The 25141-nt window shown below is 42.5% G+C and overlaps 1 protein-coding gene across 3 annotated transcripts in view; it reads left to right on the top strand.

Annotated features, from left to right (window-relative positions):
- The first annotated feature begins 4452 nt into the window (after positions 1-4452).
- The window catches only part of AHCYL1 (adenosylhomocysteinase like 1), a 46114-nt gene continuing 25425 nt past the window's right edge, over positions 4453-25141 (top strand). Inside the window, exon 1 of one of the 3 annotated variants that reach the window (XM_069090418.1) lies at positions 4453-4772. In XM_069090418.1, the coding sequence (XP_068946519.1) occupies positions 4641-4772 (132 nt within the window). In that variant the 5' untranslated portion in view covers positions 4453-4640. Of the gene's footprint in view, positions 4773-4891; positions 5031-25141 lie in introns of those variants that run through there. The other 2 variants (XM_069090419.1, XM_069090414.1) reach the window with 2 other exon arrangements.

Here is a 25141-nt window from a genome sequence, read left to right as displayed (position 1 = left end):
TGTCTAACTTGTTCATTTTAAAGTTGAGGAAACTGAGTCCTGAGAGGTTAAGGAACTTGCCCAAAGTCATACAGGTAACAAAATGGTAAAGTCAAGATTTGAACTCAGCACCTATGACTATAAATCCAGCATTCTTACCACTGCACGCTTTGGTAGGGTAGCTTCCAAGGTTGAACCTACTCTCTGCAACCTCAGAGTTTGAGATACTGGTCCATGGGTTACAAGTACAAAGTCATTCAAAGAAAGTATCACGAAAAATCTGAGGAAGGAGATATTATTTACACCTAGGTGTGGTGATGAATAAGGCATCCTGGATAAGTTAAGCCTGGAAGGATGGGAGAAACTTTAATAGGTAGAGATAATAACAATAATAACTCAAATTTGTATAGCATTTTAAGGTTCAAACATGATTCTGTAAAGATTATCACATAATATCCAGCTAATAAAGGAGGAAATAAACACTCATGGAGGTTAAGTGATTCACCCAGGATTACTCAACTGGCAAGTACCCAAGCCTACATGTTAACCTGAGTCTTTTAATTCCAAGTTGGTGGGAGGAGGGAGGAAGGTGATTCTATGCATAAGAAATAATGTGAGCATGTTAAGCAGACTCAGAAGCAGCACCAGACAGAGGATAGTTTAGTTTGGTTAGAATGTACATGCAAAGGTAAATAGTATGAAAAAAGGTTGGAACAAAGGAAGTTGGAGTCAGAATACAAAAAGCCTTGAATGCCAGAATATAGGATTTATCATGTAGGCAACAGGGAGTTGCTGACGATTTTTGAGTAAAGGACTCACATGATAATCATGTAATTATAAATATTTCTACCCCCAATTAACGTAATCCCAGAAGGCCCAGGCAGCTTATTGACTCAATCAATCAGAAGTATAAACCAAATATGAACAAGTCTTTAATTGATTTGAGGGAAATAAAATGCTTTGATATTGGATATAGATGGGAAATATCTTTTGTCCAAAATATTGGACACATTTCTAGGTCTATGTTTAAGGCTTCAAGACAATTTTGAATCAACAATTCTAACAGCAGGACAGTTTGCTAGTAAAGAAACTCCATCCAAGTTTCTGAAAGAAAGTCATTTGGAGTAAGGGTTTTTCCCTTTCCCCCAAGGTCAAGTGATCCCGAGCTTCTATCAGAGGTCTCACCAGGGGCCATAGTCAGCAGCTGTGTCCTCCATAACCATAAGAGTTGGGAAGTAATCAAGCAGCAACTTTGAGGTGGACTTAGTGATTTTGTAAACTTTCTAAAGTCTGGAGTGGTCTTAGGGTAAGAGCTGGTATTTTCTTGTTTCCCAGCATCTAAGCAGAATCTGGGGAGAGTGTCAGCAGTAATGGAAAAGTGACCTGGCCCAATCCAGTAGAGGAATGGCCTAAGAGCAGACTGGCTCAACCTAACAGCAATGCTTCTCTCTCTCTCTTTGAGGAGCCAGTCCAGCATACAAGATTCATCCATTTTTTATGCTATGCCCTGCAGCGAATTGCATGAGTACTATGCAAAAGAGGAAAAGAATTTCCAGTAGCCAGGAGTTGTATGGTATCTTTTTGCTGTATGTTTTCCCTATGCATGTGTCTCACTTGTTCACTGAGTTGGAACCCACTCTCCCCAAGAGACCTTGTATGTAGAAGGTGATAGAGTATCACCCCCACCACAGTTTAGAGGGATTTTTGTACCAACTGTTCTTAAGATGCTATGCTTAAAAGTTAATTGAAGATACTGGCTAATAATCAATGAAAAGCACACTGGTGGGGGCTCTTGATTAACAGTGTAGTACTAGAAACTCAGCTTTTTATGGTTATCGTTAGAACTTTGAGAGAGATAGTAGTCAACTATCCTCTGTGGCTGAGAGTTAGGGGAGTGGTCCCAAGGTATACTTCAAGCATATAAAATTGTGTCATAGATATAGAAAGACCTTATTCAACCCCCTCATTTTATAAATGAGGAATCTGAGGTCAAGGAAGTTAAATGACTTAATTCTTTTTAATGGATCTTTGATCCTTTATCAATGTAGACCAGCACCTCTGAAACTTTTTTTGAAAGTTGTTTTTAACATTGAAAGGTTAAGTGATTTGCCAGAAGTCACAAACCCAGTATGTGACAATGGTAGAACTTGAACTCAGGTCTTCCAGGCTCTGAAGCCTGTTTTCTTTTTTAAATCTTTTTTTAAATTAAATTTTATGTTTATTTTTTGTTTACATCATTCATTTCCACAAGATTTTGAGTTACAAATTTTCTCCCCGTCTTCCCCCTATTTCCCATCCCCAAACAGCAATCCCACTGTATACCCGCCCCCCTCCCTCCCAGTCTGCCCTCTGACTTTCCAGTAGGGCAAGATGGATCTCCATACCCCAGTGCCTGTATATCTTATTTCCCAGTTAAATGTAAAAAAAAAAAAAAATAATATTTTTAAAACAATTTATTTTAAAACTTTGAATTCCAGATTCTTTCCCTTCCTCCCTCATCACCCTCCCTTACTGGGAAGATAAGCAATAGGTTATACATGTGTAGCTATGCAAAACATTTCCATAGTGGATACATTGTGAAAGACTGACTATATTTCCCTCCATCCTATCCTGCCCCCCACTTGTTCTCTTCTCTACCTTGACCCTGTCCCCTTTCATGAAGCCTGTTTTCTACCTACTAAGCCAAACTGATTCTGCATGCTGATAATAAATAGCAGAAAAGAGATTTGAACCTAGGTCCTCTGCCCTCATAGTCAACTCTCTGTTCAGTTACCTTATATGAAGAAACTCATTTAACCCCAAACACTCTCAAGTCTCTTTAACCAGCAGTTCTCAAAGTGTGATCTGGGGACAGCCAGAGGGGTCCCTGAGACTCAGGGGGTCTTCTAGGTCAAAATTATTCTCATAGTAATACTAAAAATGTTTTAATTTTGAATACAGTAAATAGCAATTAATATAACCCATATAAAGCTCATTGTTTTTTTAAGAAAATATTTTTATTTCTAACAGTAAATATTGATAGCTATAAACCATATAAAAGCTCTTTGGGCTAATTTTTAACAGTGTAAAGAGGTCTTGAGGTCAGAAAGTTTGAGAACCACCGGACTAGTGGTTGGCTGAGGCTGGTTCTTATGTGTACAACCTCCCACCCAAATAGAAACCTTCACCATCCAATACATATTAAGTCAACTAGACACACTCCCTCTCCTTTGTCTAGGGAATCAGTCCCCATGTATATATGTTCTTTCTCTCCCACTTGACAGGCAGGGTTCCGAAGAGCAGAAATGATGCTGTCGCATCTCTTTGTATCTCTAGGACTAGGACCCAGGTCCTTCGGGTCCTCAGTAAGCATTTGTTGATGATTTCAACAAGCATCTATGAGTGCACTCAGCGCCCACAGACCAAAGCAGACCAGACGAGACGTGGAGGAGGCTGACAGTGCCTCGTGCTAGGGTGGGGTACCCAGTGTGAGGCTTATCCAAGTCGGTGACTTTCTCCTCCACTCCCCACCCTCTGGCCCTTCAGACCCTTTCCCAGTGGGCTGCAGGAAAAGTCAGCTCTGCCTCAAGTTGTAAACAGGCATGGGCGGGAGGAGGTGGGAACAAATGACTGTGGGGAAATCTGGCTTAAGAAATGGTGAGCAGCAGCCAGTGCCCACAATACCAGGGTCTCAGAGACAAAAGGGGCCTTTGGCTGTGGCGGAAGAAGTGACCCCTTTGTCTTTGTCTAAGCTCACTGCAGGGGAGGGGGTGGCAGAAGGCATGATCTTCCTCCAGCTCCCCGTGCCTCCCCCTCTCCACTACGGTCCTGCATTTTTACTTTCTGTACTTTATACGTTTTATATAATTAGATGCTAAAATGCTTTCTCCCCCAAAGCCTATTATAAGCTGCATGAGGGCAGGGTTTTGTTTTTTCATCTCCAGTGTCTAGCATAGAGTCTAGCACACAGTAGGCGATCTATAAATGCTGGTTGCTTGATTGACTTTCAGAAACTGACCCGCTCGGGGTGGTGGGAGGGGTTGAGTCCCCCTAGACTGGGAGAGATCACTTGTTCTCAATACCAGTCTTAGCTCTCCCCGTTTCAGACACGTGCACGCACTGTAACTCCGCCCACCCCGTTGCAAGGCGCTCCTGCGAGGGCTCAGCGCGCCACCTGGTGCCTCTCCAGGATCAGTTCACTCTTCCCCTGAATGCCCCAACCGCCGCCGGGGGGAGGGCAGGAGAAAGGGAAGGAGGAGGGGCCGGGGAGCGGTTTCTAGCGTCAGGCGCGTGCGTGTTGGCGTCACCCGCTGCCCGGAGGCTTTCCCCTCCCTTCCCCTCGGCGCCGGCTCCCCAGGGCTGCCAGTCCTTGACGCGCCCCCCGGCGGCCTCTGCCCGGACAGTGCGTACTTGCGTGCTGCGCGCGAGCGTGCGGCGGAGGCGGCGCGGGCCGACCGGAGCGCGCCGCTTCTGTGGCTGGCCAGGCGCCGCGGAGCGAACGGGGCGCCGGCTCCGCCACCTTAGCGTCCGCTTCGCCGAGCCTCGGGCTCCGGTGTCCGCCCAGCACCGCGGGGGCGGCAGCTTTGGGCGGCCCGGCGTGCGGGCAGGCCCGAGGCCCGAGGCCCAAGGGCCGGGGGCGGCGGGAGTTGCGAGGCGGGATCGCGGTCAGGCGGACGGCCGGCATGTCGGTGCCTGATGCGATGCCGCTGCCCGTGGCCGGCGTCGGGGTCGGCGAGGAGCTGAAGCAGGCCAAGGAGAAGGAGGACGCCGAGAAGTACTCGTTCATGGCCACCGTCACCAAGGCGCCCAAGAAGGTGCGGGTGCGGGGGCGGGCGGGCCCGGGTGGGAGCGCGCCGCGGGTGGGCCGGGCCCGGAGCCGGGGGAGCTCGGGGTGACGCAGCCAGGGCCCCCGGCGCTGACGTGTGCGGGCCGCCCGCCGCTCGACCGGCCCGGGCCTCGCTCGCTCGCTGCCCATTGTCCCCCCTTCGAGGGCTTTGTCCCTTCCTCGCCTTCGCCCACTCGCCCCCGGTGGAACCTCGGCACCCCGCGGCGATCCGCTCCGAGACCGCCAGGTCGGGTTTCAAATCCGTGGAGCCTGGGGCTCCCGGACCCGGGATGGGGGGTGGGCCGGGCGGGGAGAGCAGAGGGTCAGTACCTTCCAGCGTGTCCACGCTGGCTCTGGCGCCTGCAGAGCTGACCTTCCCATTGGTGCTTAGGTAGGGGTGGCCGAAATCACCGCTGGGGTGGCTTTGGGGGGGAGGGAAGGGCTGGGTGGCGGACGCTCGGAATCCGCCTGCCCGATGCTCCTCGCAGTGTAGCCCGGAGCCGAGAGTGAAGACTGCTTGCACCCGCTGGCTCTTTTATGCAGGCGAAGGTAATGGTGAGGAGAGCTTGGAGAGACCAGCTACCGTTCCCCCGTCCATGTTCTGCTGCTTCCCCGTCTCTGTGCAATTAACCTTTAGAGGCTGGTAGCTACAGATACTGTCCTGGACCCAGGGAAGTCCGAGAGACCCACTTTGTGCCTCCCGAAGACCGAGCGTGAGGAAGGGGGCGGCAGGCGGTGGGAGGTTGGAGGGGTGGGCGCTAAGGAATGATCTATTGATGCACTTATCGAGGCCGAACAAGTTTAATAGTTATTTTATTTGTTTTTGCGTTGTGGGTTGAACTCAAAAGGACGTTGGCTCGTTTCGGCTCTCGGATGAAATCAGTGGGTTCCTAGGCCAGCCAACTCACTGGCTAGAAGGATTTGGGGTGCTGATGCAGGAGCGCAGCCGCCAGTTGTGGCTTGACTTTCCGCTCCACCCTGACCTCAAAACAAAAGAAGATGCGCAGAAGAGAGGTGACTTTCTGAGGCTGATGGAGCCTAAGTCAGTGCTTTCAGCTCCCTTATAAAGACAAAAATGCTTCAAGGCTCTCCCTGCTTATAAATGCTTCAAGGCTCTCCCTGCTTATAAACCCTTCCTCGGGCTGCAGTGCTTGCATAAGCTCAGCAAAGCAGGGGTTGCAGAAATAGTAGATAGTAGCCTCTGAGGCTTCTGCACCTGATTCGGTTTAAAGGAGTGAGCTTTCCCGTTTTATATTTTGGAGGAATTCTATTTTACAATTCAGCAACTGAATTAAGAAGCACAAAGCCTTCATTGTGTGTGCTATATCTGTTCTCCAATAAGGTCTTACTCGGGGAAAGCCTACGTTTTCTTTAAAAAGGATTGAGGGAGTTGTTCTTTGTGCTCTCTGGAAGCCTAATCTTGTCCCATGGGGTTGTAACCCTTTGTATTCTATAATACTCATTTGAGTGACTATCCCTTTACAAATAGAATGTTTATTTTTAGTGAAAGCGTTGAGATGAGTCAGTGGTAAAGCTGTAGAGGTACCTTAGAATTATAAAGCCAGAAGAGAACTTAGAGCTCATCTAGTTCAACCCCCTCACTTTGCAGAGGAGGAAACTTGGGAAAAGTCATCCAGTGGTGAGTCTGAGGCTCGAGCCCAGGTCTTCTGGATCCCAGCTTAGGCACGATGCAGTGTTGGCAGCCTGGTAACAGTTCCCCCCCCCCCCCATCCCAACTTTCTAGACCCTTGTTCTTCCCCACCAGGCCCTTTGAAGAGCTGTCACAGAGTTAGGTGCTATTGTCCTTTAACCTGACAAGCACCTTGGGAATTTCAGTTGTCTGAAAGCTACCCTGGTCTACTTGTACTTGTAACTTACAAGTATATTTACTGAGAGTAGGTCTCTGCCTGAAAGGGCTGGGTGCTTATACTCATAACCTAGTGATCCAAGCTAAGCACCCTTCATTTCAGAGCCCATTAGCAAAAGGCTACTCAATTTCTACCAGGGATGTGGTGGGTTTTCATTTGCTTGTAAACATGTCCTTATGGTTCTCATTAACTTTGCCCTTTCTGAGTTTTATTGTTCAGCCTTTATGCAACTATTTAACACCTAGTGCTTTAAGATGACTAATTATTCTTCCCCCTAGTGATAACCAGGAGCATTCTTTTTGTTAATGGAGCAGTTGAGGACTGGTTCAAGGTCACATACCAAGTCCAGTTGAACACTGGTATTGAGAGCTTCACAATTTTACATCAACCTCTGAGTTACTTTTGTACCTCTGCCATGTATGAATAACTTTATTTCTTTCTCTCTGGAAAAGATAGAAGAACAAAAATGATATAATAGAATTAATTACCAAACCCAATGCCTTGTTTTCAGTCCTTAACCTTTTTTTTTTTTTTAAAGCATTTTACCACAGCTGATTACCATTTTCTGCTGTATGACTTTTTCCTTCCTTGGCTTCAGAAATACCAGATCCTTCTGGTTCTGACACCTTTCTTGTCTCATTGGTTCCTTGGCTGCCTCTTTTTTTTTTTTAAAAGCAATTGGCAATTGGGGTTAAGTAACTTGCTCAAGGTTCCATGGCCAGTTATTTTGTGTGGGAGTTAAGTATCTGAGGCCAGAACTGATCCCAGGCCTCCGGGCTCTTATTCACTGCACACCTGACCCTCCCCCCTTGGCCTCTTCTTGACTCCATTACCCACAAGGTGGATGTTCCTCCAGAAGTCTGCCCTTGGGTCTGGTTTTTATTTACTTCCTTGATAACATCATTGACATTAGTGACTTAAGATGAGGAAATGGGCACAAAAATGGTTAAGAACTCCAATGCAAAGGTTCCCAAATGTGTCTGTATGTAGAACTGAGTTTTTTGTCTTTTTGCCAAACCCTCCCCCTCTTCCCCCCCATCTTCATCTTCTTTCATTTCTTCACTGCATCTTGGCTGATTCATCATTTACCTTGGGCTCCCCTCAAGACTTTGTCCTGAGAACTCTCACTTTACACTTTTTCCCTTGATGATCTCAACAGTTTACAAGGGTTTAATTGTCTTCTCTTCTTAGATAACTCTCCAATATATATTATCTGATCTCTCCTGAACTCCAGTCCCTCATCACCAATTGCCTGCTTAATACCTCTACCTACATGTTTCATTAACCTCTCAGATTCAACTTGGCCAAACTGGAATTTATCATTTTTCCTGCTAACTTCAAACCTTCAAATTTCACAGGGAGGGCACTATCATCATCCAGTCATCTAGGTTCATAACTTTAGAGTGATTGAGTCTTTCTCCCTTACCTCCCCATAGTCAATCACTCACAGAGCCCTATGATTCGAACTACAAAATATCTCTCAAATCATTCGTACTTCATTTCAAGTTTAGGCTCTTCACCTCTCACCTGGAATGTTGTAATAGCCTCCTTAATGATTCCTGCTTCCTTCAATCAGTTTTAGACTCAGCTGCCACAATCTTTCTAAGGCATGGATCTAATCACATTTCACCTGTTGAAGTTTTCAATTGTTTCCTATAATAAGTTATAAACTTAGCCTGACATTTAAAGCTCTGGCTCCATCTCCTTCCATGATACATTTGTGCAAGTTAGGCCTCATGCCTGGAACTCTGCTTTTCAAGATTCTGGTCTTTTTTTTTTTTTTTGAGGTCCACTTTAGTTGTTTATCTCCTCCAAGAAGCTTTCAATTCCCCAGCTCCCTCAGTCGTTGATGCCCTTTCCTCTTCAGACTACCTCCTGTGTACTTATGTGTATTTATTTGTATACGTGTTTTATTGCTACAGTGAACCTTGAGAACAAGAATCTTTTCAGTTTTGTCTTTTTATGCATATTGTTTTACACACAGTTAATTCAACAAAAGTTTCCTGCTTGACTTCTTAATCTGGTATCCCATAGTTAACTCAAGTCCCACATGTCTGAAGCCAAGCCTATTATCTTTTTAGATTTTACTACTTCTGTCCATGGTACCATCCTTCACTTATCTTTTCATTCTGGAGAGGTAGCATGATGTATGGTAAAAAGCCCTGGAGTCATCCATTCTGTCTTCAGTATCTTATTAGCCCAGTGATCATTTAACCTGTGTATTTCCATTTCCTCTTCTGTAAAGTAGGGCTAAGGATACCTGTGGTATTATTTTGAAGCCTTTCAGTTGTCTCTCACGTCACTTACCAAATGATTCCACTTTGGCCTTTTTTCACTTCCATCCTTTCCGTCCTCATTGTCCGTCCCCCCCCCCCCCACTCTAGTACAGGTCTTCATTTCCATCTATTTGGACTATTGCTGTAACCTAAAAAAAAGTCTTCCTGCCTCTGTTTCTTTTCCATCCAACCTGTCCTTCATGGCACTAGTGGATTAATATTCCCGATGCTCCAGCTATGAACCACCCTTTCTTTATGCTTGCCTTTCATCATTGTTCTTTTCCATCAAGGCTAAGTTTTCCTGAACTTTGAGGCAACTCTCTGTTATTCTTTGCCCTGTCACATTCTGCTTTATAGTATAATATTAATTTATGTACATTTTATACTCTAGCAGAATTCTTTGTGAGAAGGGACTGTCATTTAAAAAATTATTATGACCCCCGCTTCTGGCACAAGACTTTGCATATTATAAGGTTTTAAAGTAGTAGTGTAAGATAGAAAATAATATGCTGGACTTGACTTGCATTAAAATCCTAACCCCTTAACTCCAGCCATGTGCACATCATTTCACATTTGTAAGCCTCTTTCCTCATCTGTAAAATGGGGATAGTGCTTATAGAGCCCTACCTTATAGGATCATTGTGTGGTTCAAATCAAATAATGTATGTGAAGCACTTGACAAACTTGTGCTTACTGTATAATGGACAATTTGTTATTAAATATTGAAATGAAATCCGGGTATGCCACTCTTCAAAGGTAGCAGAAGCTCCCTTATCAGTCAAGTTTAATTGTTTAGTACTCCAAACTCTGCACAGTCTTATGTTACTTACTTTTCCAGCCTTATCTCATGTTACTCCCCTTCCCAAATATTCTACAGCCAACTTGACTGAAGACTCTTTGTCTTCTGAACAGGGCCTGCACTTTTCTACATCCATGCCTTTGCCTTGAATTCCTTTTGCCTCTGAATTCCTTTTCTTCCTTTAAAACCCAGTTTAAACACCAGCTTCTCAGTGAAACCTTCTTTGGTCTCTCTATTGAGAATGACCTTCCTTGGATCTCATATTGTACTTTGTTCTGTACCTTTATATTGTCAGGTGGCATTGTGTATTACCCAATTCCTGTTTTCCCTATCAGATTGTAAGGTACATGAAGTCAGGGACCATTTTTTTAATCTAAATTTGCATCTATACACAGGAGGTGTTAAATGTATGTTGAATTATATTGAACACTGGAACAAATGCCTCTGGAAATTATCTTCAGTTTTCACCAAGGGCTTTTCTGTGGGTCTATACCTAGTAATAATGTTATTCAAACCAGATAGTACCCAAGTCTTCTCCGGTCCTGAAATCCCTTAGGAGTTAGGGGCACTTCTGGGACTAGTATATGTGTAAAGTTTTGTGGCTTTCCATAGTAGTCATGGAGCAAACCAGAACCTTTCTCATGTACAGTGTCAAATTAACATAGTTTCATGTTCCTGTTCTGGCCTCTTAAATTGTTGTGGATGTGATTGTCAGGGAGGAAGAAAATGTTAGTGTGTAGATGTTTAGATTTAGGGGTGCTCGGGACCCCAAAATACCAACATAACCAGTCCTGCCTGAATGAATTCGACTCCAGCCTTCTTTCAGCCAAAGAAAAAGTTATTAAAGATCTGCCATATTGGGTAGATTCTTAAGGAGTTTGAGCATTTGTGATACTTGTGGGCCGGATAGAATCTCAGCACCTTCATGGAGGCAAGATGGATCTTATAGATTGTGGGGAGGGTGGCCTGGGGTGACTGGAGGGGAGGGGTCCAGGAAGGGTCTTGATGGGAGTGGTCAGTAGCTGGGGTGACTAGAGGTGGGACTCTAGGAACCCAGATAATGAGATTAAGGGTGGGAAGTCACTGAAGGCTCTCTAGGTAACAAGACAATGGAGGGCTGGTCTAGGTTAAGGGTAACAGATTTGGGCATAGTGTGGCCTCAGGTGAACACCAGCTTTCCTGGGGAGATTCAAGGAGAGTTCAAGGGGGTTCTCAGAGCCTATGCCCCATTACCCCATCTGATAAGCATGGTGGTTATATTTATCTTTGAAATTCTGGTAGATAGGTCTCAGTGGCCACATTATTGTGTATATATCTAGTAATAAACATATTGATATTTGTTTCAGAAACATTTTTAGAAAGTATTAGGCTCAATCAAAATATCTGGATTTGAGTTCTGGAACGACTGACCATTTGTGAACCTGAACAAGTTATTTAACTTTGTTGTGCCTTAGTTCTCTCATCTGTAAAATGGGAATTTTTACATTTTAAATTAATTACATACATTAAATTCACTATCTGCCTCACAGTACTCTTTAAACATCAAAGTACTATTATTTTCATTTTTCTTGGCAGAGTTGAGGAGGGGAAAGAGGGAATCCTTTGTTAAAACTGTATAAATTGTATTGAGAATGGTCAAAGCCCTGAGGTTATATATTTTGAAAGTCATGATTACCTTTTGATCCACTCAGCATACTATATAATCACCAGGTATTGAATAGTTTATAATGATTGTCCTTGGGCCTTCAGATACTGACATTTTTTCATATTCTTATAACCAGATCACAAGATTAGATGAGGATGATTCTGGACTCATTCAGATTCCTCTGGTATTGCAGTGATTGGGGCTCAGGTACTTAACCTCAAAACTCAGACTGGATTGTCTTTTAAAAGATAGGCAGGGTGTGGTTGGCTGGCTTGGATTATCTACTCCACTGCATTTTCTGTACTCTATAATTTCTAAACATTTGTGAGAACAAATCTGATTAATACTTTGTGTTGTAAATCTTATGTGTTTTGGAGGGAGAGACAAAAGTGATTCATTGAATATTTAACTTTATATGGCATGTTATGCTAGTTTATCAATAGGCGCAGCTACCTCTTCTGAAAAGGACCAGATTACATTTTGATAACTGCTACTTGTGTGTTAGACTGGTGGGTATCATCTAGGATGTCATTAGGGTTTAATTTAGGATTATTCCTTAATGAACTCTACTGACTGTAACTTTCACTGAAGTATATCTGACTAGTGCACCTATGTGTAAGACCTCTGTACTTTGTCTTAAGGTGTTTTCTATCCAGAGATGATGTGATAGGATGGTTTAATCCCTGCTCAGCTTTCTTCTTAAGAGTCTAATTATCTCTATTTTAAATTCTTATCTGTTACTAGAGTCAGTAATTGATTCTTCTGTACTGTTATAAAACACCCTTCTTTCCAATAATAGGTTAATTCAGAAGGCTAAAGTTCAGACTCTGGGATAAGTTAGCTTGCACAAAGGAAAATCTCTATTTTTTATTCTCTGCCTAGATTCCTGTTTGGCATTCAGAGTCCTTTTTAACTTCTCCCTTCTCCCCTTTCCAGTCTTTTTACATTCCCTTTCCACTCCCCCTTCCTTCAGTCCATCTAGTCCTAGTGACTCCTGGTTATAATTTTCTGCATTTCCAGTGCTTAGCCCAGTACCTGGTCTCTGACCAGCCACACTATCCCACCAAAATGTTTTTCACCCATAGATCACCCAGTCATTAAACATTTGTTGATCACAGTCCATCCAAATGGAACTTGCAACAGGGATGTGGAAGTTCGGTGAGGAGATCTAGATTGGGAAGGGACCTCAATGACCATCTAGCTCATCCTCATTTAAGGCCTCACAGGATTAAGTTTCAGGGGCATGACCCTCTCCATGCCCTCGACTCAAGAGCCTCTGCAGCACTGAGTAGGACACCCCAAAAGACATGAGTTCTAGTTGAGTCTCTGCCATCAACTTTGACTTCAGGTTCTGGGCAGATCCTTTAACTTTTGTGGCCCTTGGTTGTCACGTTTGTGAAATGAGGAGTTAGATAATGTCTAAGGTGCCTTCTAGATCTAACTTGTTCACAAAATTAGGTCCCTTATATTAGCAATAACTACACAACTGAGCTGTTGAATAACCTAATTCTGAGTATAGTTCCATGTCCTTTTTGGCTGCAGGTATCCAGTGGCAGGCCTCAGAGATTTATGCTTAGCCTTGGGCTATTTGACAATTTATTATTGACTGATAAAAGCATAGGTGGAAAGCTCTTTAAATCTACTGACTCAAAGATAAGAGAGAGATGACCCGGACACTGGTTGATGGGATCAGGATACAAAAAAGATCTTGACAGACTTGAGCCTTGAACATAATCTTAATGAGGTGAAGTTCAGTAGGGCTAAACATAGTCTTACACTTGGGTTTCAAATGTCAGTTTCACAAGTAGAAGCAGGGGGAGGGGCATGGTAAGACAGATACTTGTGCAGGTTGAGTACAAATTAGCAGTGTGATGTGAAAGCCATAAAGCCATTAAGCCATTGTGATCTTGGACTGTGTTTGGAGAGCCATTGATTCCAGAATAAGAAAGTGATAGTTTCACTGGACCCTACTTTGGTCAAAACACATCTACAATGAACTGTGTTCACCTTTGGTTGCCACAGTGACACCTCTTTTATCGATTGACATTTGATGACCAGCCTAGGAAGTATCAAGAAGCTCATCACTAAGTTGGCCAAAAGGTTGATAAATTGATTTGATCCCAGCAACTCTAGAGAACTATTTGCCAAGTATTAGAACACTTGTGAAGTGTTAGTTGAAGAGAGGGTGCAGACCTGTAAAATCGTGGATCCCAGAGTTTGTGAAGGATTTAAGCACTAACTGCCTCCCCACCGTCAGGAGTAGACACCTCTTTACCCATTGCCTAGTCACCACTTTCCACTTTGACCCCTTTGTCTCCATTGTCATTTTGCTGCTTAGCTCTCCATCTTTGATAGTCCTTTCCTGTCCATCCTTGTTCTTCTCACTTTCTGTCTACTTAAATATCTCTGAAATACAGAAAGCAGAGATGTTCTAGTTACTCTGTGCTTCTTATAAGGCATAGAACTTAGACACCTGTGGGGTGGGGAAGGGACATGTAGTTCCCCATAACAATCAAAATAGGAATAATTTCGGCAGCCATGACATAGATTGCCAGTAGGTGTCCAGAAGACTCAGGTGCAGCAAGAAATTTTTACTGGACTAGTGATCCATATTTCCAAAGTTCTTGAATTATAGTTACTCAAGAGAGTATTTTGGAAGTGAATTCATCTTTTATGTCATCCTTATAACATGTACCCCTCCATCACACACACCCCTTACTTCTAGTTACTTTATTTCCCTCCTCAAAGAACAGCTAACTCCTAATTACTTTTTAACATTTCTTGCTTTAGGAATTTTGTCTATCTTTGGCAGCTTCATAGTTAGTTTATGCTTCTGTTTTCAAATGCACCTATATGTTAGCCCTGTATCATTCTGATTACAATGTATTTCTCTCCATTTGCCTTGCTCTTCAAGGCACTCTTGATGGTATCTTATTTTGGACTCTGCTGTGATTTCATGGGTTTAGGGAATTCGTCCTCAACCAATGCAGACAGATGGGCACTTTGTCTGCAACTGTCGGGAGAGATGCCCAGATCAATGAGAGGTAAAGTGACCTGCCAGGGTTACACATTCTGAGGCAGGGCTTGAACCCAGGTCATCTTGCCTCCAAGGTCTGCTCTCCATCCATTAGGCCACACTGCCTCTCTTCTGCTATCAGGAACTGCTACCTTACCAGCATTTTGTTAGTTGGGACAACCTGAGGTATAAATAATAAACATTTGTTGTCCCGTAGGATACAAAATGAAAAAAGTTTGACAACTACAGGTATAATATGGCATTCATAGAGGAGGATTTGAGAAAATAATAAGCAGAAGTATGTTGAAATGATTGCCAGCCTATCCAGAGGGAGCCCTTTCCCCTGCCTCCCTCCCTTTCAAATCATGAGGGCCTGCTAGACAAATGCCTTGTTTCCCTGCCAGAATGACTCTGTCACCTGATCTGAGGAGTGCTTTGTGCCTTCCCGTTCCAGTCCTGGCCAGTTTAGTTCTCTTTAAAGCTGCAGTCGTACTTGGTTGTGAAAAGGAGGTGAAGCCTAACCAGAAGGGGCTTTGGGCTGCTCACTGGTCCACACCGTTCCCTCACAGACTTACTTGAGGCAGGGTTTCATGTAATCTAAGCTGTTTGGCTCACAAACCCTGTTAACCCTACAATTTTTCCTCTCTTTTTGTGAATTTGCAAAAGGTGGCATCAGCTGAAATCCCACTGAGTCTGTAGGCTCAAGGTGCCAAAGAGAATGTTGATGCGCTGCTTCTGCTTTCCACTGTGGTACAGACAGCACTGCTTTATGTGAGAAGTGATATGGGGAGGAAGATCAGGAAGGACTGGGCACGGGAACTATTGTTTACCCCTCTGGTGTCTGTCAGTGTTCTGGCTGACTCCAGGATTGGGGAAGTAGCTTTATGAGTCTTCTCTTACTTATTTTAGTATTTTAAAGATCCGTAATTTCATCTTTGTGGTCACTTCCTTACCGATTTGGATTGCGTCCCCTTCATACCTTGGATGTTGTAGCCCACACATATACTTATATGTATATCTATCTGTCTATCTACTTATCTATCTCTCTGTGTGTGTATGTATGTATCTCTTGGTGTGTATATGAGTAACTTCCTGTCCCTAATGGAAGGCAGCTAAGACTCACTTGTGACTCTCTAAAAGGACTCCAAGCCATATAATTACTCATTTGCAGGCCCTGGAATAATTGCCCCCGGATATGAGAATGAATTTTCATTCTACGCATTGCCTTTCAGGCCTTGGAACACCAGTGAAGCTCTCCGTATATTTGCTATTCTTTTGGGATCATTCCCAGTTTCCCAGGGGCCTCATTAGAGACGTCTTTGGGGTTCAACTCAGAAACTGAAGTTGTGCTGATGCTGGCATTTCAGCAGAATTTTTTTAAAGTTGTTTTGTATTGTTGCCTCAGCATTACTCCTTTTTATGAGATCTTTGGGTCACCCTGGGGTTCTAGATTATAAATGTGGCAGACACTGTACTAAAGGAAAATATACACGTAAAATGTTTTTACTTTCTCATCTCAGAAGTAGTTAGTTTTCCAAGGGGCATAATAGTATCTTCTTCCTTGAATTCTGATTTTCCTCATAATATATATCTAAATTTTACTCTTGATTTGACTGTTTTTTTTCCTAGGCTTTAGTTTCTACAGCCATATGTGATCTTCCATGGAACTAGACTTGGCCACGCTATCCCAGGAAGTGGCTCACTCCTCCTTATCTCTCTTGCATATTAAAATAATAATAATAGCATTCTACTGTTATGTGAGTAGGGATTATCTTGTTCTTTGTATTGGTATCCCTAACACCTAGCACAGGGCCTGGCACCTAGGCATTTAATATGTACTTGTTGATTGATATATATGAGTTGAGAGATTTCCTGTAAATTTTCAGATGGCTAAATAGAGTATTATATCCTGCCAAAGGACAAGAAGCTTGGGTTTATTGCTCTGCATATGACAGTATGACACCCAGCATGATATGGAAAGCAACTTGAATTTCCTGGTGGAAGATGATGCTTTAGACGCCCAGTGTGTTGGGCATTTTGGTTCTCCCTAGACAAAAATGAGAGCTTAAAGATTGGTGAAAAATGTTCTTAATTTAAAGCAGGGGAGTGGATCTGTGAGAAAAGTAGTAATTGGTGGTCTGGAACCAGGGGAGCATCTTGATCTCTTGAATTTTTTGGTCAGTGAACATAGAAATGGCTGCATTTGCATAATTGGCCAGAATTGCTTAGATGAACAAACTTGTACAACAACCATCATGTTTATAGAAAAATCCTGATCATGATGGTCAAGCTATCGTATGTATGCCTTGGATGTCTTTGTTAAACACACACATACTTTTTAAATTCTTTATCAGTAATATTCTGGAAGATGGACCAATTCCTGTCTTAGACAAGAGCCGAGAGTGTCAAAAAAACTTTTGGCACTTGGATTTTGTGTGTGTGTGTGTGTTATGTCAATTTTTATTTTGTTTTGCCTTTTGTACATGGTCCAAGTAGCACTTGGAATGAATGGACCTCTAGAGCTTCTGCTTTGGAAGAAGAACTCAGTACTTTCCTTTACAGATGGCAGATGTGTCCAGTTGCTCTGGTAACTAATTGAGTTTCTTCTCTGTGACCAGGTGGAATCCAAATTGGAGAACACTGTTCGATGCCTAGTGTCTGGGAACCAGATCTTTGAGCAGGCAGAACATGAAGGTTCCAAATTCACATCTCATGGAAGACAGTCCAGCTGTCCTGTGGTGCTGGACTGGATGAATTGTGAATGTTAAATACGTTGATCAATACCGTGACCTTGGTAACAGGCTTGTAGCTGCTGTAGAATCTGTTTACTCTAGGTTTGCAGTAGAAAGGAGAATAAACTGGTAGGGGAACATGATGTTCTGACTGTAACAAGGTATATTGTAATGCCAGAGAAAGAAGCAAACTGGGAAGTGGCTGACCCTATGGGCATCCCCATGCCAGGATTTCCTAAGGAGAAATATGAATATTCTGGGTGGTTTACTGCCTGTCTGCTAGTTGTAAATGGATTGGGGTTTGGAGAAATAAGTCTTAGTTCAGCAGTAGATGTGAGAAAGGAGTACTAAAAGCCCAAAGACTAGATAAAGAACACTAGTTTGGGGAAGATTCCTCTCATTACATTCCTCACTTACGTTATTTAGATCTGGAAATTTGTGAAAAGGATACATCTTGGCCCTGCCAGTCAGCCAAAGGATCCCCTCCAGCCTGTCAAGTAGGGGGTTCAGAATTCTGCACATTCTCTTCTGGCTCCACAGGAAGAGGATTAGCTGAGTACAGGGCATGTTTGGAATGAGTTCACTTTGCCAGTTCTTACTGAAATTGGATTGAGTTATTGTGAATATAGTCTTGGATCTCTGTTAGACAAATTTTCTCAGTAGTGTTCTTTTAAATCTTTTTGGATAGGTGTGTTATCTATTTCTGGCAGGTGAAGTAGATTCTCTTATATCTCTGCCTCTTTTTTTCTCTCCTTCCTTCTCTAAAATAGAAGTTTTAGATTATGCAGCAAGGCCAAAGGTACTAACATGAATTCTTTTACCAGAAACTGGGTAAAATCTGGGCTCAAGGTTACAATACAGGTATTACATTGGTGGGCTTTTGAGGCCTTTGGGGCCTGTTAAAAGGGAAGGTTCTTCCCAAAGGGGAAGGAACCTGAAATAACTCTTTATTACCTTACTCCATCCAACTAATTTTTCCCCTCTAGTTTTCCATGCAGTAAGACACAATCTAAAGTGGCATCCTTATGACATGGAGAGATGTCCTCAGTTAATGGCCTTAAGCTGTAGAATACTTATGGCCATGAGTGAGAGACTTGCTGAATCTGGAAGAGACTGACTAAAAATGAAGAGCTTAGGATGTGTGGAAATTCACTCAGGCTAGATACAGATGGATCACCTAATCCTCTGTACCATGTGCATCAAGGGGCAGTGTATGTTGAAAGTACAAAGAAGAGAGGTTCTTTCTAGTTTGGAGAATGAGCTGGACTCTCAACATTTCTTTTGCCCTGGATATATATAATGTTCAGAAGACAGTGTATGAAGTTGCTTGAAACTGGCATTCTCTCTCACCCAGCCCCACACCCCCTACTTGCTTGCTAGAAGCAGGTTGAAAAGCTGGCTAATCCAGGAAACTTTGCCTTATTGGTGTAAATATTAGTATGCCTCAGGAAGAGCTGATGGTTATATCTTGGTAGAGAGGGCAGAACCTGCCTCAAGGTTGGTGGTGTAGCACAGAGGCATGGATTAATAAATTCAGTTTGGAGCTTGTGAGGAAGCCTTCTATAGAAAGACCAAGTTAGATTTGGAGGTTGAAACTGAGCCCTCTCAATATTATATCCATCTCTCCTCATTACCCTCTACACTCTGGTCTTAATTTAGATTTATAAATCTTTTCAAGTTGGTCAATTTCAGGCATCTTCTGGTTTCTGGACCTTAAGGACCAAGTAGAATTTTCTGTGCTCCAGGACAGACATACTGTGTTTCAAGGCTAAAAGTCTTTTTTTTTTTTTTTAATAGAAGACTGCTAAATACAGAGGGCATTTGGGTGCAATTGTTTCTATTCTCTTTTCAGAAAATCCGAAAGGTTGAGGTGGGGTGTTGTATCCAGTTCAAATTGGATTTCAGCATATGTATCCTAGGATTATTGATCTGGAGCTGGGGAAGACTTTAGGCTACAACTAGCTCAATTTACTTACTTTGCAGATAAAGAAACTGAGACCCAGAAAGGTTTAGTTATATTTAGCCAGTGCCACAGAGGTAGTAAATGACAGACACAAGATTGAAACTCAGATCTTCTGACTCTGGAGCTAAGGCTCTCTCCTCTATACCATGGGAATGCAGCTTTAAACTTTCCAGTATCACAGAGTGTGGAGGTCTCTTATTATTTATGTAATTTGTGTTTTGAAGTAGCATTGTCTAATTTAGGGTAGAAAAATGCATTGTTTTCTTTTAAAAGTCATTTTTTTTTTAAGCAATTGGGGTTAAGTAACTTGCTCAAGGTTACCCGGCCAGTTATTTCTGGGTGTGGTGCTGAGTGTCTGAGCCCGGGATTCGATCTCCAGGTCTTCTCAACACTCGAACCGGTGCTCTTACTCGTTGAGCCACCTGGCCGCCCCTAAAAGTCATTTTAAAAGAAAATTTCTTTAGAAAGAAGTGCTGATCTCCATCAGACTCAAGAGGGTCTCAGACTTTGAATGTTAATAATAGCTAACTTGTAACATTGATATCTAGGATTACAAAAGGCTTGATATACATTGTCACTTGATTTTCACAGTCCATCAATGAAATACACACTACAAGGATTAGTATATACTTACTTTTACAGGTGAGGAAGCTGACCAAGAGGAAAGGCGGTGTGCCAAGAAAAGGACTGGATTGGGATTCAGGAGAAACGAAAAGTTGAAAACTGCCTTTGACACTGCACTAGACCGTAGGCAGGAAGCAGGAGTAGCAGCTGACCTCTAGATGGGATGACATATTTTACAGTCTTTTATATTTGTTCATTCTTTCGATTTTATTTTATTATTTCTTGATGTCTTATAATATCACTAGTTTCCCTTTGCCTAATTTTAGTTTTTGAGGAATTATTTTCTTAAGTTTTTGATTCTCTATTCCATTTGGTTGACATTTCATAATTTTCTTGGATTGCTCTTATTTTTTTGTAATTTTTCTTCAATCTCTCTTATTTGATTTTTTTTTAAGTTCTTCCAAGAACTCTTTTTGCATTTGGGACCATTTGACATTTCTCACTGAAAAAGAAGTGGCTTTTTTAGCTCCACTCTCTTCCTCTGACTATGAACCCAGATGTTCTTTATCCCCATAGTAGCTTTGTATAAAACCCTTAGTTGGGTTCTTTCTCCTTTGCTTACTCATTTTTATTTTGTTTTGTTTTTAGCAGCTATTACTATAATCAAATTGTATTCCTGAGATGTAGGGAATGATGCCCCAAGCCTCAGGTTCTTCTCACTTTTATTTTCTAAGCTCTGTCCCCAGGCCCAACTTCACTGTGAGGTGAAAGTTCCTGAGGCTCCAGCTGCCTCCCTACCCAGCTGCCCCCAAGACTTGTCTGTTGATTTCAGAGTGGGCCTGGAGGTATTTGCACTTTAGTCAGGCCAAACCTTCACCCTTGGAAGTCGAGTCTTTGCTGGGGTCTTCTCATGTCTTAGGAGGACAACTGCTTTACCCCACACTTCTGTTTATTTCTGCTGCTCTATGTTAATCTGAGGCAATGTTTTGTCTGTTTTTTGTGGAGGAAGTTTGGAGAGCCAAAGTTTTTTGACTTACTCTGCCATCTTACCAGAATGTTCTCCTAGATAGGGCTTTAAGATTTGCAAAGGACTTTCATGGATAGTGTCCTCGGAAATGCACAGTAACCCTATTGATTGTGTACTGTCTCAGGGAAGTGAGGTGACAGAGGTGACACCTGATTTGAGATGGAGGCCTCTCCTGATGTCAAATCTTAGTGCTCTTCCCATTGTACCACACCGCCTGAACCCCTGAAGCTGTTAAAAGTCATTCTTTTCTAGGGCCAAGTTACTTGGGTGAACCATTTCTAAAAAACATCATGTAATTTGGCATTGTAAGAAGAGACATTACTACTGTGGAAAACTGGGGAGACAAGGACTGGCTGGCACCCAATTTTGATCACCTTACTTCATTTAATGTTTTGAAAATATATATATATTTTTTCAGTTGTCAAACATTTGGGTTTTTCCCCACTTTCTCTTCCCTCTTTACAGGGATAGGGAGTGGAAGTAGGGGACTGGAATCCCTTGTAACACATAAGCATAATCGGGGTGGCTAGGTGGCGCAGTGAATAGAGTACCGGTCCTGGAGTCAGGAGGACCTGAGTTCAAATCTGGCCTCAGACACTTGACACACTTACTAGATGTGTGACTTTGGGCAAGTCACTTAACCCCAATTGCCCTCCAAAAAACAAACACATAATCATAATCAAACAAGACAAATTCTCACATTGACCATGTCCAATAATTGATGCCCTTTTCTGAATAGTAGTTCATCACCTTGTTAGGAGGTGAGTAACATTCTTTGTCATCAGTCGTATGGAATCAGTGATCACTGTGTTGATCAGAATATTTCATGTAATATTCAAAAAATATTGAAACAAGATTATTTAAGGGAATTAATAGTGTTATCAAAACTCTAATAGAGAAAAGTTCACTAGATGGTAGGAGAGGGATGTAGAAATGTTGTAAAGGCACTGCACAGTGCTACACATCATAAGGTCTTAGCTTTAGAGCTAGAGAGGGCCTCCATAGCCTTTTAATCTAACCCCTTCTTTTTAACAGGAGAGGCAACCAAGGTAACCTGTTGAAAGTCACACAATAGCCCTATCAGAAGGAAGATTAGGTCCTTTCAAATCCAGAGCCATACTCTTCTGTACCCTGGTACTGGTAGCCCAGTAAAATGTAAGTTCTTTGAGAGCGTGGACCTTTTAATTTTTGCCTTTATGTTCCCAAAACCTAGGACAGAGCCTGACAACACTTAATAAATGCTTAGCCTTGTGGCATCAATGGTGGTAGCTACCTGTCTCAAACTCATCTCAGTGCCTGTGACGTGCTACTTAGGTTGCAAGTCTGTTATAAAATAAATGTGAATTAGAAAACTGTAAATCTGAACATTGATCATAGTATGCATATATGTGCCAGTATAATATGAAACTGTAACTTAGATAGCAAATCCAAGGGCAGATGGCTTCATTCTCCCTACTTAATTTTTTCATTATTTGACCTTTCCCCTTCAACTTCATTGCATTCCGTATTTGCATTAAATTAGAATTTAAATGAAAAAATTAACTAATTGAGAATTTTCATTGTTTTCTCTTCAATAGAGTATAAGTTCATTGAAGGTGGCAGCCTTGTTGTATACTTTTTGTATGCCTTAGACACTAGTTAGACCCATTGATTTCAGATGGAAAACTTTCTCTAGAAATGAGCAAGTACAGCTTCAGCCAAGTTAATAGTAATTGCTGTGCTTGAGGAATAAAAATGTATTATCATTTGTTGTTAAAGTGGAATTGACAGGCATGTGCAGTTATCCATTTGTCTTAAATGTTTCCATCTTTTCTAGAATTGCAGTGATACCAGGAGACCTAAGAAAATCACCCAAACTGTGTACTATTGGTCCCTAAAGAAGCTGGAATGGAAATATTTTTGTCTTGTTCTGTACAGAACATGTTCTCTAACCTATTCACATCTGCAAACAGCAACATTTACAATAACTTAGTCACTGTTTAACATTTTTAGATCCTTAGAATCAAATTTATTTTCTTGACTGTTGCACTCTGTGTTTCCCTCCTGTTCTCTTTAACCTCTTGCTTTTTAAGGAGCAATGATAATGATTAAAAAGCAGGTGTTTCTGTTCTATTCACTTGTGTGAGAATTGTCCACTGTTGTGGAGAATGGCCCTGTTGCTCCTCAGCTGCCACCTGTAGATCTTTATGTAGCTCATTTATCTCTTGGCGTCTTTCAACTTTAGTTAAGCATGACCTCTCTGATATTCCAGTGGCTCTATGATCTTACTTAATGTAGCTTTTTCCTCCAGCAATTCAGGACACAAGGTGGGTTGTCCATTCTTTTTGTAATTCTTGCCCATGCCCTCCAATAAGTTTGCACAACTCAGCTTTCCAACAGGATGGTCTGATTCACAGTTGTGATTCATTCTCTCAAACAGTATCACAGGAGGTTTGGTTTGTTGAAGAGCAACTTTTAATATCACCTCAGTGAGGGTGCCACATCAGAAGAAGGAAAGTGCTGCCTTTACAATCTTATTAACTTCTTACCTAAGAAATTACATAGCTGGCTACTTGATAAAATATCAGAAAGCCTAAGTTCCTTTGAGATTTTGGCCCTGGTATCTGATAGCTTACTTTTTACCCTAAATTGTTTCCCAAAAGTACAGTTCCCACTAGAGATTTGCCTGTGGTATATATACCCCATGAGCACTTGGAAACCATTTATTTTGAAGAGATCATCACAGCACACACTAGCATAAATGTAACTTGTGGTTTTCATTGCTTAGAGAGTCACAAACTTGAAAAGTAGAAAAGGCTTTAGAGATTATTTAGTATAACTGAATCCCAACTACTTACCCAAAGTCACATAGCTAGACAATTAAGTTGCAAATTTGGGTAATGATCTTTTTGCAGGTGTCTAGGGTTAGTTTGCCTTGGCCAAAAAATAAATGAAGAAAAGAAGTTGAATTAGACATAGTGAGAATGAGATGACATTATGGACAGCTTGCATGATACTTCTAAATAAACGTTGGAAGTCAGCAAGCATTTTAAATGCTTATTATATGCTATGTAGTGTGTTGGGTCCTGGGGATGTGAAGAAAGCCAAACCAAAAGAAACCATCCCACTCCTTTAAAGAGCTTACATTCGAATGAGAGAGAACATATAAATAGCTAGGTGCATACAAGAGAGATACTCAGTATCTGAAAGGGGAGCTATTAGCTAGGAGCTTGGGAAATGTACCCTCTTTGAGCTGAGTCTTGAAAGAAGCCCGGGAAACCAAGTGGCTGAGGTGAGGAAGGAGAGCGTTTTCAGGCATGGAACTGATCAGTGCAGACACATAGTTGGAAGATGGAGTGTCATGGCCAAAGATCGGCAAGTAACTGGATCATTGAGTATGTGGAGGAAGAGCCTTGAGGCGGAGAAACCAGGTAGATGGCTGTGGCAGTGGGCCAGGCAAGAGGTGATGAAGGTCTGAGCTGGGAGTGTGAGTGGAGATGTTGTGCAGGTACAGTCAACAAGATTGGCTAGATGGGGTGAGGGAAAGGGAGGAGGAGAGGGTGACACCAAGGTTGTGAGCATTGAGAGGATGATGGTGTCCTTAACAGTCATAGGAACACTTGGAAGGAGAGAAAATTTAGGATGAAAGATAGAGTTTGTTTTGGACATGGTGAGTTTGAAATGCCAATAGGATATTCAGTTCCATATGTCCAAGAAGCAGTGGAAAATGCAGGACAGTAGCTCAGAAGAAAGAGTAGGACTGATTATATGGATCTGGGAATCATTTGCTTAGAGATGGGAGCTAGGGAAAGGAAGGGAATAAGCATTTATATACCGTGTTTCCCCGATAATAAGACACTGTCTTATTATTATTATTATTATTATTTTTTTTTTTGGAAAGAAAACCACCAGAGGGCTTATTTTCAGGGGACGGCTTATGTTGTCCTGCCTCAGCTCTCCTCCGCGGCACTGCTCTCAATGGTGCCAGCAAGCAAATCACTGGGGAAGAACAGGATGACGCGCTCACTGCTGCAGCTCTGATTGGATGCAGCTCAGAAGTGCGTTTCGGGGGGGGGGGGGAGACGACGGACGGTGCATACAGAGGGTACCGTAATGTAGCGTGTGGCACAGGGGATCACCTTCACGACAGTAGAAATCTCAATAGGGCTTATTTTCGGGGGAGGGCTTATTTTAGAGGAATCTTACACAGTGAGGGGAGGGCTTATTTTCGGGATAGGTCTTATTATCAGGGAAACACGGGTAGTGCCTCCTATGTGTCAGCGTCTTCCAGTGTCTTCACCTTCCTTCCTCCCTCCATCCCACCCTACCTTCCTTCCTTCATTCCTTCCTTCTTCCCTACCTACCTTAAACCCAGTTCTTTCTGAAGCTCATAGATTGGACTGCAGTAGGTCCCTGCCCAAGCTCCACTTAATGGCTATATTTTGGGCCCTCCTGGCTCAGAGTCAATGTCAGTGATAACTGTTTCTCT

This window comes from Petaurus breviceps, unplaced genomic scaffold, assembly GCF_028583685.1.
Source record: "Petaurus breviceps papuanus isolate PSGF00001 unplaced genomic scaffold, PetGlider_PUasm1.0 186, whole genome shotgun sequence".
Classification (NCBI taxonomy): Eukaryota; Metazoa; Chordata; class Mammalia; order Diprotodontia; family Petauridae; genus Petaurus; species Petaurus breviceps.
This window is presented reverse-complemented; position numbering and strand designations above follow the sequence as displayed.